The sequence below is a fragment of the Muscardinus avellanarius genome, assembly GCF_963383645.1.
Source record: "Muscardinus avellanarius genome assembly, chromosome: 7".
Lineage (NCBI taxonomy): Eukaryota > Metazoa > Chordata > Mammalia > Rodentia > Gliridae > Muscardinus > Muscardinus avellanarius.
The window spans coordinates 23,507,341-23,522,516 of NC_137793.1; the positions used below are offsets into that span (position 1 = coordinate 23,507,341).

Here is a 15,176-nt window from a genome sequence, read left to right on the forward strand (position 1 = left end):
CCAAGTACTGAGATTATAGGTACGATCTACCATAACCAACTTACAATGACTTCTTTTTTTTTTTTTTTTTTTGCAGGTCTGGGGATGGAACCTAGGGGCATTTGACCTCCGAGCTACACCCCCCTGCCCTATTTTTATTCTTTATTTTGAAACTGGGTCTCACTGAGTTGCAGAGGGCCTCACTAAGTAGCTGAGGATGTCGGCGAAACACGATTCCCCGGTCTCAGCCTCCCAAATACTGAGATTACAAGCGTGCGCCACCACACCCGGCACAATGACTTCTTCAAATCAGAAAATTATACACAGTTTTTGTCTTCAGGATTTCTGTCCCTCTATTGTTGGACAATACTCTAGAGACAGAATAGCAAAGCCGTTAGAAGCACTTTTTCTGAAGCCAGCCTGCCTGGGTTCATAGCTTATCTTTGTCTCTTACAAGATGTACGACCTCGAGCATGGTTTCTAACTGTTCTATTTCATTCTTCCGTTTCCTCATCAGTGAAGCAGAATTAATAGTAACTACCTTATTAGGCTACTAGAAGGATAAATGTGTTTATACTAGAAAATGTCTAGAATCATGGTCTATACAAAATAAATGCCCAGTAGCTAACTGCTACTATTTCCACTAATGCTATCGCCACCATGTCCACCCCTCTGAGAGCCCTTCAGATGGATTGTGAAAAACGCTCACCTAGGAGAAATATTAGCAAATGCAAAAGAATTAAACTAAAACAAGAATCACAAAGTGAAAGTGTAGGTCTATCCCAAAAAGAAATTTTTTTAAGATTATAGAGTAGGTAACTCGGAAAGAATATTAAATACTGAAAAGTCATGTTCTCAAGACAGTTGCCTGACAAAATACAGGTCAAAAGAAGTCTGCACACTGAGCTAACGAGCTTAGATAACCAACAAATATTTTAAAGGAAAAGGAGAAGACAGGCTGGAGTTCCCTAGACGAAAGGTTCTTCCTATGTAGAGCATGCTTTTGGCACTTCAACGCTCTGGCCTCTCCTTTGCTCCCTCAGTCCCCTGTACGTTCACCAGATGAACTGACTGAAGAGCTTCTGGGTTTTCAGCAAGTAAGAAGAGCATTAAAATAACATGCCCAACAATGGCCCAGCATGTATTCTCTGAGTGAAAATCTGCTGTAGAAAGTCCAACTGAAAGTCCAGGAGTGGAAGTACAAACTTCAGCAGATGTAGTAACGTGGGACGAGCCAGTGTTGAGGATACAAGACCCAGGCTTATAGATTGGCTCTGCCATTTGCTAGCTATGACCCTGAGCAATCTGCGCTTCTTCAATGCTCATGAGCTTCATCTCACTACCTATAAAATGCAAGTGAAGTACTATGCCAATTAAATAAGAAATATGAGTAAGGTGTCTGGCACTTAGCAAAGTCTCTCAATAAACGTTTAAATCTACAGGTAGTAAACCTATCTCAAAGACTCTCCAAGAGTCACTATTTCCCCTTCTCAACAAAATGTTTACTATATTCCTCGTCAAATTTATGACTTAAAACTACTTACACCTATAGTTGTACATCTTACACTGAAACCAAAGTTTCACTAAGCAATTCCACCACCTATACCTTCACTGATCCACCTCTAAACAAAACACTATGCACAAATACCTCATACTTATTCCTTCCCCTAGTAATGGAAAAAAGAAATTAAAAAGTTTTTTTTTAAGTTTCTTTCAGTGATGTGAGTGCCACAAAACAAAACAATACAGGGTAAACGCTTACCTGGAAAATATTTTGTACTTCAGATCCACCAATCCAGAATGAATGGGGGGTATTCCCTTTCAGACTATTCTGAGAAAAGACAGCAGTCAAGCATCTTCCAAGATTCTTTCCGTTTACTGTATCCAGTTTTCTTCAACAAAATCCCAAACATGCACTTCGGTAACTGTTGAAAGACAGAAAGCAATCCATACACCCACCATGGCACCAGCGGCAAAGGACAGCCACCAAGAAGTGGAAGGAAGGGCCAATGGAATGGTGGATCTGAGGCACAGAAAAAGTACAACCCCTGAGTCAGCTATTTGGCATAAAAGGTATGCAGCAGTATTCCTCACCTCTATGTTGAGAAAAGGATATGAAACTCTACATAGCAAATAATGAAATGTCTCTAATATTAATATTTACTCATGACAGAGAGCATGCAATTTCCAAATGAGAACAGCTAAAAAACTTACCCTATCATCCACATAAATTGTCCCAGACCATTCAGCTACAATGAACTTCCTTATCTGTTTTCTAGGCCAGCTCTTCTACCATTAAAAAAATAGTTTGTCAACCAAAACACATGATATAGAAAAGTTTAAATTATCTCCCAATAAAGATATGTACTTAAACACCTAGCAAAAAAATCTATGGTTTGATACAAAGAAGACATCAAACCTTACATATCACTCAAATCCTTGACCCTCGGCAGCAATATAGAACATTTTAAAACACATAACAATTTAAGAGTGAACTTCTGATTCAATAAAGGTCAATATCCCACAATGACCAGTCATCAGGTAAACTGGGAAAAGTCATAAAGAACACTTAGAAACAATTTACTAGGGGATACCTTATTAAGCCCTGCCCATATTACACGATCATTCTTTTTCTACCAAACCAACTTTTCCATTAGACTGCAAATTCTAAAAAAGATATATGGGAGAGAGAAGAGGTATTCAACAGGATGACATGAGCAATCTTAAAGGCGGAACCTACTTACACATGAATTTGCTACTTCCTCAACTGTCACACTACTGCCAAAACGTTCCTTCAATAATAAGCATAGTACCTACCTTTAGTGAAGGGGTGCTAATGAGCCAGGCTCTCTACATTCATTACCCACATTAAAAAAAAAAAACAGACAGACAGAAAAAACTTGCCCAGAAATAACTTGCCCAAAGTCCCATACCCAAGTGGTAGAACTCATGCCCTTCTTCACAGAGCACTGCTATCTCCCCAGTCCAAGGTCAAAAAGGCTTTTTGATTCCTGGGACATGAATTTTACTCTTTCAATATTTTATTTTACTTTGTACTGGGGATTGAGCCCAGGGGCATTCTACCTCTGAGCTACACCTCCAGCCCTATTTTATTACTTAACTTTGAAATAGGATCTTGTTAGATTGCTGAGGGTCTCACTAAATTTCTGAGGCTGCCTTTGAACCCGAGATTCTCCTATCTCTGCCTCCCAAGTACTGGGATTACATGCATGCGCCACCATGCCCAGCCTAAGTTTTACTCTTAAAAGGTCCTAAGTTAATAAACACAGGAATGGATATCTACAAAAATACAAGAGAAAAACTTTCAGTGTAGCTGAACCAGTCTAACCATCCTGAGAGGGCAAACACCCCAGATCCTCCCACTTAAAAACACATTTTTATTAACAAAGAGCCACCTAATTCTAAGGCCCATAATATTAATGTTTTTAAAAGTACATTCTAATGGTGTGCTTATGTAGTCTTTTACACTTAGTAGCAAAGTTGGTGTCTTTGACAAAGAACTTCAAATCCAGTTGAACCCAAGTAACTTTTAAGTTCTAAGATGTTTTAATAGTGCATAAGCAATGACAAGACATTCTGATTCTCCACATGGTGGGCAAAGCAACTAAGGTCGCTGAAATACCAGTCTATGATTAACTTCACCATAACAACCAGAGGGAAATTGCTTAATACAACTTAAAAGAGATAGCACAAGTAAAACTCCAGGCAAAAAATTAGTCCTCAGGTTTTTCCCATGATGGTACTTGAGTCAAGATTAAGTCAAAAGCTGGGCATGGTGGCTCCTGCTTGTAATCTCAGTACTTGGGAAGATGAGAAAGGATTGCAGGTTGATGGTGAGACTCAACAACACAAAGCCACCGCAACTTAGTAGTGATACCCTGTTTCAAAATAAACAATAAAATAGAACTGGAGGTATAGTTCAGAGGTAGAACACCCCTGGGATCCATCCCCAGTAACACACACACACACACACACACACACACACACCCCACACACACGAAATCCTGATTAAAGTAACTAGTAAGCTATGTCTAATAGCTAACTGCTAAAGCAATATACTATGCTTTTTCAAAGTATAATTTATTATTATATCCAAAATGTAGAACAAGTGATAGCAAAATACAACCACAACAATTTGCTTAACAGACTCATTTCTGAACCTCTTGAATCCTCAGGCCCTCTCCCTGTTAATTTCCTTCCTTCTGATGGGCGTGGTGGCACACAGTTGTAATCTCAGTGCTTGGGAGGCTGAGACAGAAGGATCCTAGGTTGGCAGGCAGTCTCAGCTACTTACTTAGTGAGGCCCTCCACAACTTAGTAAGACCTTGTTTCAAAATAAAGAATAAAAAACAGGGCTGGGGCGGGGGCTCAGAGGTAGAATACCCTTGGGTTCAATCTTCTGTAACCACACACACACACACACATATTCTCATTCTCTCTCTCTCTCTCTCTCTCTCTCTCTCTCTCTCTCTCCCCTTCTCTTCAAAACAAAAAGTTTCTTCAGTGCCTAACTGGCGGCAAGCCTTCTGCTGGGGGTACAGAGATTAACAGAAGCTGCCTCGCCTTGGAATGTCATGTCAGGACCGAGTTCTTTCTGTCCCTCTGCCCTTTCTCTGTCACTCAGGAGCCTTATTTTAGAGGAACAAAGTATATTTTACAATTAGTTACCAAAACTGGTTAAATGTTCTCAATTTAACTCTTTTAAAAAATGAAAATTAAAGAGCACTCAAGTCGGTATGGTAGCAAACACCTGCAATCCTAGTACTCAGGAGGCTGAGACAGGTGAATGGCAATTTCGCAGCCAGTCTCTGCAACTTAGTAAGGCCCTCCGCAATTTAGTGAGACCATTTCAAAATAAAAAGGATAGTATCAGGCTGGGAGTGTAGCTCAGAAGAAAAATGCCTCTGAGCTCCATCTTCAGTACCTACAGTATCAATACCACCACCAACAACAACAATACACACACACACACACACACACACACACACACACCACTCAATAGCCAGGTATGGGGGGACATGCCTATAATCCAAGTTTGCAGGAGGACTTCAAATTCAAGGACAGCCTAAGCAAGTCAGCGAGATCGTATTTCAAAACTTAAAAAAAAAAAGGGCTGGGGGTGTAGCTCAGAGGTAGAGTGCCCTTATGTTCAATGCCTAGTAACCTAACTGAGACTTTTCTTTTTCTTCTGCAGATTAGAGGCTTCTAACTAGAGTGGTTTCCTACATTCATTATACCTGCACACTCTTCTGCTCACAAGCAGACTTTTTCTCTTTTCTCCCCATTCTGCATGTTCACGCGTGTTTCTATTCCTAGCTCTCCATCCTGTGAAGGTCTTCACTGTTGACTAACCATGAGAGGGAATTTCCTAAAATGCTTCCTGATGACATCGCAGAGCTCCACAATCATTGAGTTTTATTAAAATAGTACTATGGGGCTAGATACACCCTACAGGATTGTCAAGTCTCCCTGGTCACCTCTCATTTGCCTACAAAGACAAACTTCCTGTTAAGCAATTGCCATCAAGCAGAAACTTAACAGAGAGTAACAAGCTCATTCTCGACCAACAGGTTTTCTCCCACTGTCAACAATTCAAGGGAACAACAATACAACTCAGAAGGAAATCTTGCTTATTCTGTTAAAGGTAAAAGTCACCAGCTCTGCTAAAATATGAATAAGAATTCAAAACGCATAATTTTCCAAATCTAAACTAAACCAAACATTAAATCAGAATGTTCATGCACCAGCCTCTTTCTACTAGGGTACCTAAAACAGACTCTCTGTAGTTAGAACACAGGTCTCATCAAGTCAAACTAGTACTTCGTAGTAATTACAACAGACTCTCCCAGATTTTCCAGCTAGGACTGATATTGTATCATTTCTTTTCCCCCAAAGAATATAAATTAAATATATGGGTTAAAAGCAACAGAATGTTAGGCCCCTGTAAAGCTTTACAATTAAAACCTTTTCCATACCACCTGTCTAGCTTTTGCTTTACAAAGTATGGTCCCTGTGCTTGTGGGTAAAATGAGGGCAACATTTGCTGAAAGCAAACCTCCCTTACACATCCGTCTCTCCTGTAATCCTGCCAACAATTCAGAGCAATACCTAGGTTGTCTTATCTTTACAGAGTTAAACATCCCACTGAAAGGTTTATTTAAGGCCACAGAACAGCAGTTAGAGTTGGGACACAAGTTCACTCTATAGCCCATGCCCTTTCTGCTGGCTAAATCATGCTTTTTAAGGTCAGATAAGTCTTAGAGCCTATCAACCGTTTGGCAAATTCACACCAACAAATATAAAAGAAATTTGGTTTCAATTATTTACTAATAATTAGTCTGGGATAGATGTAAATCAACTGCATTTGTGTAAGTCTGTAAGTAATGGTTATGGCCTCTATGTCACATACACCCTTCCAAGTCTCCCTCCCTAGTCTTTCTCCTTTATTCATCTCCATTTCTATCTTAAGGTTATCACACACACACACACAAAAAAAAAAATCCTAAAAGCTTTCACAGTATGAAAAAACATTAACTTAAATCAACAAATACCTACTTAGCACCCACACAAGTGCTTGGTGAAGAGGTAAAAAGATCAGATACTGCCTCCACAAATTTCTATAATATTCACTGAGATATGATAAACCCCATGAAAGTTGAGATAATGTGAGAATTAGTAACATAAGTGAATTCAGAAAAAAGGATGGTTAAGACAAAGGAAGAAAGTATGAAAACAATTACCAGGAAAACTCAATTCCACATTTACTGAACACTTACTACAAGGATGCATCGTGTGTATGAAGACACTGTGTCAGAGGAAGATGAGTAAGGTCTCATTTCTCTCCAGAAGTTTATCATTTATAGGGGACACATAGATAACTATAAGTCCAGAATATGTTAAACTACTACAAAATAAATACAAAGTGCCAAAATCCATTCATTTCACTTAACATTTCTTGATAACAATGGTTATCATGTAGGCAGTGCTACAGATACAGAACAAGATGGTATCCACCATCATACAAACTGACATCAAAAAATGGTATCTTTTGTGTTTTGTGGGTTGATGCAACTTTATCAGCATAAGCAGAAGAGAAGATTGCTGAGATGTAACCTAAGCCAATTTTGCCCAGAGAACCAGCTCTTAAGTCCTTTCAGTAAATCCCAGGACCCTTCAATAAAAAGACTTAGGTCTGCTCCTTTATTGCTGCTGACAGAAGAAATAGTGTGAGCAGAATTTGAAGGACCATGGTCCTCCAAACTTTGGCTGGAATATAGAATTAAGTGAAGAAAGTGGTAAAAACAATCAGAAGGGAGACAAGAATCTAAGGGAAGGGTAGAAGTGGAATCACTAGAACTAGAAATGCTTTCTTTCTCATAAAGAGCAAACATCACTAAGTAGAACCCAGAAACACAGACAGCTCACAGAGTAAAGACTGTGCCTTTAGAACCCGTAGCCTCAAACAGCGCTACTTAGAGGAATATATGTGCTGTTCTATGAACCAGTATAATGGCCTAATAATTTTCCCAGGCTAGCTCTCAGTTTGTAGGACTCAGACTCTGGGAGTCAGGAGCCAAGAGTGCCAAGACTTATATTCTGGCACATGTTTATCCCTGTCTTATCTGAAAGGACATCTAACCTGTAGGCAAAGATTAATATACTTGAGCCACCGCCTCCTTAGGCAGCTCAATGAGGTCTATAAATATATATGTGGTTTATTTCATTTGGACCCTCCTGAAAATAGTGTCTATTTAATCTGCATTTGGTAAATGAGTACACCACTGGAGGTAACTGGAGACAAGTGATGGTCCAGGTATGGTGGCATATGCATACAATCCAGTATTTGGGAGGCTGACCTAAGAGGATTACAGGTTCATGGCCAGAGCATGGTAATTTAGCAAGATGCTGTTTCAAAATTAAGAAATAGGCCTGGGGTGTAATTCAGAGGCAGAATGAACCTGGGTTCAATCACCATACAAAAACAAGTGATGGAGCCGGGCGTGGTAGCACACGCTTGTAATCCCCACACTTGGGAGGCAGAGACAGGAGGATCACGCAGGTTCAAAGCCAGCCGCACTGGCTTAAGAGACCCTGTTTCCGCAGGGCATGGTGGCACATGCTTGTAATCCCCATGCTTGGGAGGCTGAGACAGGAGGATCGCGCAGGTTCGAAGCCAGACTCAGCTACTCAGTGAGGTTCTCAGCAACTTAGTGAGACCCTGTTTCCAAATAAAATATAAAATGGGGCTGGGAGTATAGCCCAAAGGTAGAAAGCCTCTGGGTTCCACCCCCAGTGCCACAAAAAAAAAAAAAAAGAGAGAGACCCTGTTTCCACATAAAAAAAAAAAAAGTATAAAAAATAGGTACTGGGAGTGTAGCCCGGAGGTAGAAGGGTTTCCAGAACCCCAGCACCACAAAAAAAAAAAAAAAAGAACAAGTGATAGTATCAAAGACCCAATTTCTTGATGAAGTCACTAAACAATCTCACTTTCCCCTCTTAGGACGTCAACGACAAGAAGAAAAAAAATAAGATCCAAAGGAAAAAAGATAAATTTCCAATAATTTTTTCTATTAGTTTCTTTCATCACCTTGGCCTTGTGGCCTGCCTACAGGCCACAACGTAGGTCTATATATTATGAATGGCATTTATAACACACCTTAATAAGGACTAATGAAGTTTAAGCTCTATTATTTTCAGAGATAAGATAGAAAGGAAATGACTCACGTAAGATCACTTAACAAAGGGAAGCCAGGCATGTTGGCACACACCTGTAATCCCAGTACTTGGGTGGCTGAGATAGGCAGATTGCGAGTTCAAAGCCAACCCTGGCAACTTAAAGAGGCTCTCAGCAACTTTGTGAGTTGCTGTTTCAAAATAAATAAATAAATAAATAAATAAATAAATAAATAAAATAGGACTAAGAGTGTGAATCAAAGGTACACTGACCCTGGGTTCCATCCTCAGCACCACAAAAGAGAAAACACAAAACAAAGGGGAATCATTCAACAGCTTATAATAGAGTGTAACCTGTCCATTAATTGTATAAAAGGGAAAGAGATTTGCTATGGAGGGTGTTACTGGGGACTGAACTCAGAGGCATTCCACCTCCAAGCTACATCCCTATCCCTATTTTATTGTTTTATTTTAAAAGAGTCTAAGGAAGTTGCTGAGGGCCTTGCTAAATTAAAGCTGGCCTCGAACTTTCGATCCTCCAGTCTCAGTCTCCCAAGTTCAAGGATTACAGGTGTGCACCATCACACCCGGCTTCCTTCCTAAACTGTTTTTATTTTTTATTTTTTGGTGGTACCGGGGTTCCTGGAAGCCCTTCTACCTCCGGGCTACACTCCCGCGGGCTACACTCCCAGACCTATTTTTTAACTTTTTTATGTGGAAACAGGGTCTCTTAAACCAGCGAGGCTGGCTCTGAACCAGCGCAATCCTCCGGTCTCTGCCTCCCAAACTCGGGGATTACAAGCGTGCGCCACCACACCCAGCCCTAAACTGTTTTTAAAGGGGGTCTTTTTTTTTTTTTCCTTTTGTCTTTTTGGTCTGGGGATTGGACCCAGGGCAGTGCACTTGCCTGGCAAGTGCTTTACCACTGAACTATGTCCCAGCCCCTTCCTAAACTTTTAACATTCAGTTCTGCCATCTTTTAATGGAAAGGACTCTTTTTCTTTCAATCGGCAGCTCTTATGATGCTTTCTAGTGATAAGTAACTAAACGTCAACTTTAACTCAATAAATATGTTGTACATAATGCACAATTTGCACTTTTTTTTTTGCGGTACAGGGGATGGAACCCAGGGGCGTTCTATCTCCCAGCTACACCCCAGCCCTATTTTTTACTCTTTATTTTGAAACAGAGTCTCACCGAGTTGCAAAGGGCCTAAGTAGCTGATCTATCTATCTATCTATCTATCTCTCTCCCTCCCTCCCTCCCTCCCTCCCCCTCTCTCTCCCTCTCTCTCTCCCTCTCCCTCTCCCTCTCTTTGGTGGTATTGGAGATGGAACCCAGGGGCATTCTACCTCTGAGCTACACCCCCCAACCCTATTTTTTATTCTTTATTTTGAAACAGGGTCTCACTGAGTTGCAAAGGACCTCACTAAGTAGATGAGGCTGTCATGAACCAAGATCATCCTGTCTTGGCCTCCCAAATGCTGAATTACAAGTGTGCGCCACCACGCCCGGCTTCTTATATCTCATTTATAATAAAGCTGATGCTGCCAAAGTCAGAAATTTGAAAAATAGGCCCACAAAGTAAGTAGAGTCCTGGACCAATATAAGGCCAACAAAGTCCTATGATGGTTAAATTATCCACTGTCAACAATTATAAATTCAACTGTCTCAATCAAGAGCTTATAATCTTATTAATATCTGACTCCAAGGTGTAAGGGGGGAGGGAGCACCTTTTGTGGACCAAGGCCTCAGATGCTGATAAATTCACAAGGGCAGGGTTGAAATTTGGAGATTTAATTATTCTGCTATAACTTTTTTTTAAACTTATTTTTGTGGTGCTAAGGATCAAATCCAGGGCCTGCAGCAGGCAAAACATACATTCTACAACTCAGTTACATCCCCAGCCTCAACCATGACATTTATTATTTCCTACTGAACTTATTAAAAGTACAAGAAATAGTCTGGGGATGTAGCTCAGTGGTAGAACACTTGTTTGGCACATGAGAAGCCTCCCCAAAAAGAAATCCTCTCAAAAGGAGAAGAAAATCATAGAAAGTAGAAGGATGAAGATAAAGAAATGGAGATAAGTCAGCTTCCTCTTTTTAATATAGAACACTCTGGAATTTCACATAAAAAATTATCTTGTTAACCATTAAGTACTAAACTGGTACAGGCAACACAATCACAAATATTTGAGTACTGAAGCTGACTCATAAAAATCCAAAATATTTCATGCTCTAGGCTTTCAAAATACCATCAGTTTAACCCCTTCCCCTCCTTTAATCATGTTTTTGTTTTGTTTTGTTTTTGTGGTGCTGGGGATTGAACTCTGGGGCATTCTACCTCTGAGCTACATCTTCAGGCCTATTTTATTTTTTATTTAGAAACAGTCTCAAACTAAGTTGCTGAGAGCCTAAGTTAGTGAACCTGGCCACAAGCATGCAATCCTCCTGTCTCGGCCTTCCAAGTACAAGGATTACAAGTATGTGCCAGCACACCAGGCTCACTGGTGTTATTTCAAAACCAATATAAAAATATTTTAACCTCCCCTGGAAACTGTAATTTAAATACATAAATACATAAAGCCACATGCAATTGGATTTTAAGGCATTATCATTCCTGGCATTATCATTTAATCCTGGATTTATTCAATCAGTGGGTTAAGCACCTGTGCTATCTACTATACTAAAATAAATACATTTATGTTTATGAAAAGGGTTGTCTCATGAGACTTAACTGATATTCCTTTTAGTAAGTATCAAAATCCTTAAATAAAAAGGCTTTTTTTTTTTTTTTGCGGGTCTGGGGATGGAACCTGGGGGGCATTCGACCTCCAAGCTATACCCCTGCCCTATTTTTTATTCTTTATTTTGAAACACGGTCTCACTAAGTAGCTGAGGCTGTGAACCGCGATCCTCCAGCCTCAGCCTCCCCAATGCTGGGATTACAAGCGTGCGCCACCACGCCCAGCTGAAAAGGCATTTTAAAACTGATCATAACTACTAACCTCTTTGTTAAATTTTCTGCGAATTTTAGCTTCAATCCAGTTTATATTATCCTTAAATGGCTGAATTCTCTTTTCAGACCAGAGACAAGTACTATCATATAAAATCAAAACTTTTTTGAGGGTGGGGGTGGGGGGTGGCTAGGGATTGAATCCAGGGACATTCTACCTCCAAGCTACACCCTCAGCCCCATTTTTTTTATTTTTTGTTTTGAAACAAGGTCTTGCTAGGTTGCTGAGAGTCTCACTGCATTACTAAGGCTATTCTTGAACCTCAGGTCTTGATTCCAGCCAGCCTAGTGGGATTACAGGAGCCACCGCATCCAGCACCCTTAAGCTTTTTTCCCTTGCAGTACTAGGTATTGAACCCAAGGGCATTCTACATCCCCAGCCCTCTTTTTTATTCTTTACTTGGAAACAGGGTCTCACTAAGTTGCCCAAGGCCTCAATGAGTAGCTGAGGCTAACCACGAACCTGTAATTCTCCAGTCTCAGCCCAGCCGTATTCCTTATTTTGAAACAGCATCTCACTACATTGCAAAGAGCCTAAGTAGCTAAAGGCTAGCCATGAACCTGCGTTCCTCCAGTCTCGGCCTCTCCAATACTGGGATTACAAGCATTTGCCATCATGCTCAGCTTCCCTAACACTTTTTAATTTTTTTTTTTTTAATTTGAAACAAGGTCTCCCTAAGTTGCAAACACTGGCCTTGAACCTGTGATCCTCCTGTTTCAGCCTCCCAATAAAATCAAAACTTTCCGTGTGTGTGTGTGTGTGTGTGTGTGTGTGTGTGTGTGTACATGAGTTGCTGGGAATAGAATCAGGGCCACATACATACTAAGCACAGATCTTCACCCCCAGCCCTAAAATAAAAAATTGTTAAGTTATGAGCCTATATAGCCAGTAAATTTAGGCCAAAGATTCTTTTTAAACATCACTCAAAAGCACTGATGTGGGTTCCACTGTATTCCTTCTAATTCCTTTGAAAATAAAGACATTTTAGTTATTTTCTTAAGTGAGTAGAAATGAAAAGAGCACAAAAAGTCTATTTCATAGAGGTACCACGTTACAACTGTTCAGTGTGAGGTACTCCTCCTGTTAAGAACACTGTATTGTATATCCTTAAGAATATGTAGACACATCATTACAATTATATTTTACCAAATCAATCCATTGCAAAAGTTGCAGAATATTAAATTCCTGACAACAGTTTGATAAATAATGCTGAGAAGAAAAATTACCCAATAAATGAAGATCAAGTAAAAGCCAACAAGTGACATTATCCCATTGAAAACCACACGTGTGCGTGCGCACACACCAAACTACCAGACCATTCCCTCGGTGTTCAAGAATGCTGGAGAAATCCAGTTCTAGGAATTATGCAAAGGACAGCAAATACTAAGCTACCTTTGTATTTATGCTACTGTACTTCCATTTTTAAAACATTCATCTCAACTCCCCAGATACCATCATCCACGGAAACCATGCAACTATCCAACAGACTTTCAGTGTCACCATTTATTATTTATAGCATTAAATGGAGGAAGTGGCTCTGATGTCACCAACCCTACCCGGTGGAATCACTGACTCAATAAACATTTTCACGATGGAGAAAATCTGGCTAGGAAAACATTTTGCTAGGTTAAGTAGATTCTTTCGCCTCGACCCTGGGGTACAAGTTGTTACTTTGTTAGAGATACAAAGATGTCAAGCTTTCCACAGGAAGAAACCTTGCGCTTGTCCGTGTGCTGAGGCAAAGACTTCCTCCCAACTCTCCAGAGCCCAGTTTGATTTCCTAATTTTCAAGCCGGCAGGTAATAACTGACATATATTATTTCTTCCACCATCGCTCACTAAGTAGCAAATTCCTCACATCTTCTAGCCACTGTCGTAGTCCTGTTTCTAAATACCCTTTCGGGCTCCTAGCCTGAAATGGTAAGGGGTGTCCGTGGACCAGAGAGCCTACCCAGGTTACCAATGTTTCTAAAAGTGATTGCTCCCCCCAGGGGCCAAGGATTCCCCTTTCGCCCCCCCCCCACCCCCGTTAAGAAGAAAGATTGGTGGCAGAGATGAGCACGTCCCCCCTCCCTCCCCTTTTTTCCAAAGCAGCTCTGGAAAATGTAAAGTTACAGTTTCCCTCTACAGGGGGATGGAATCCAGAATACCTGGGGCCTTGCTATGCAAACATCCCTCACAGCCGGGGAGGAAGCCCTTTGTCCGAGAAGCCTGACACCACAGGGGCCCGGGAAAGAGGCCCCCCGTCTGTCACAGCCTCAAACCCTAGAGCTCCCCCCACTTCCAGCCTGAAAGGGCCTATCTCGGCATTCAGATAGCCAGTGCTGGGGAAAGGGTGCTGGGACCCCTCCTAGGACGCGGAGGCCAAGGCAACCCTGAACGATCTCCCCCGGACCCCCTCCCACGGCCAGAGCGGGGCTTGGAGGCGCCGTGCGGGGCCTGGGCCGGAGAAACACAGGGGAGGAAAGACCCCTTCCGAAGAGGAGAATGCGAAGCTGGAGCGAGCGTGACCTAAAGGGTAGAGCAACACGAGCGAGGGTCGTCCGGGAGCTGGGCCCGGAGACCGACCGGGAGGGGGAGCCAGGGCATGGAGGGGGCCGGGCATCACTCGAGGGACCGAGAAGGACCGCGCCCGGCTCCAGGCCGGGGCAGGAGGGGGAGGGGGCACCCAAGCCCGGGCCGCGGCGGCCGGGACCGGCTAGGACCGGCCTGGCGCCGCACGCGAAGGTGGGCAGGCCCGCCCAGGCCGGACGGACGGAAGAGCGGTCGGTCCAGCGGGCCGCACTCACCATGAGCTCGATGGTCTTGTCCTCGATCACCGAGTCGGGCTCCATGGCGGCCCCGGCGGCCCCGGCGGCCCCGCCTCGCTCTCCCCGCGCAGCAGCGAACGGCCCGGGCGGAGGAGGCGACGGCGGAGGCGGCAGAGGAGGAGGCGACTCTCGCACCCACTCTCGCTGCCAGCCCGCCCGGGCCGCCGGCAGCTCCGCCCTCCCCGCGGCGGACGCAGTACGCAGGCGAGGACCACAGCTCCCGGCAGGCGCCGCGGCCGCGGGGCGCAGTGGGAAGACGAGGCGCTGCAGCCGCGGGGCGCAGTGGGAAGGCGGGGCGCCGCGGACGTGACCCCGGGCTGCCGGACGCCGAGCCCCGAGCTGGAGGCCGCGCGGGACCGAGTGTGGGGGACGCGCAGATCCGAAGAACTAGGAGCTCACTCCGGGAAGAGCCTCGGGAGCACGGCGACTACATGTCCCAGCAGGCCCTGCGCGCCGGTTCTCCTTCCGGTTTCTTCCTCCCGACTTCCTGCCAGCCTCTGGCTGCCCAGACCGGGACGGAAACTCCGAGGCAACTCCTCACTTGTCAAGAGCTTGCGTGTGCGTCCGACTTCCGCACTTGCGCGGTGGGTGTCCACAGTCCCCACTGGACGCCGAGCTAGCGGCGCGGTGATGGGGGCAGGTGGTGGAGACAGGTGGGTTTTAGGAGCTTTGGG

The 15,176-nt window shown here is 43.2% G+C and overlaps 1 protein-coding gene across 5 annotated transcripts in view; it reads right to left on the reverse strand.

Moving 5' to 3' along the window:
- The window catches only part of FBXW11 (F-box and WD repeat domain containing 11), a gene marked incomplete at both ends in the record, with an annotated part of 123,325 nt that extends 108,799 nt beyond the window's left edge, over positions 1-14,526 (reverse strand). For all 5 annotated transcript variants that reach the window (XM_080698896.1, XM_080698895.1, XM_080698894.1 and 2 more), the window contains one exon: positions 14,482-14,526. In XM_080698896.1, coding sequence (XP_080555022.1) covers positions 14,482-14,526 — 45 coding nt within the window. The remainder of the gene's footprint in view (positions 1-14,481) is intronic.
- Positions 14,527-15,176: the final 650 nt, after the last annotated feature.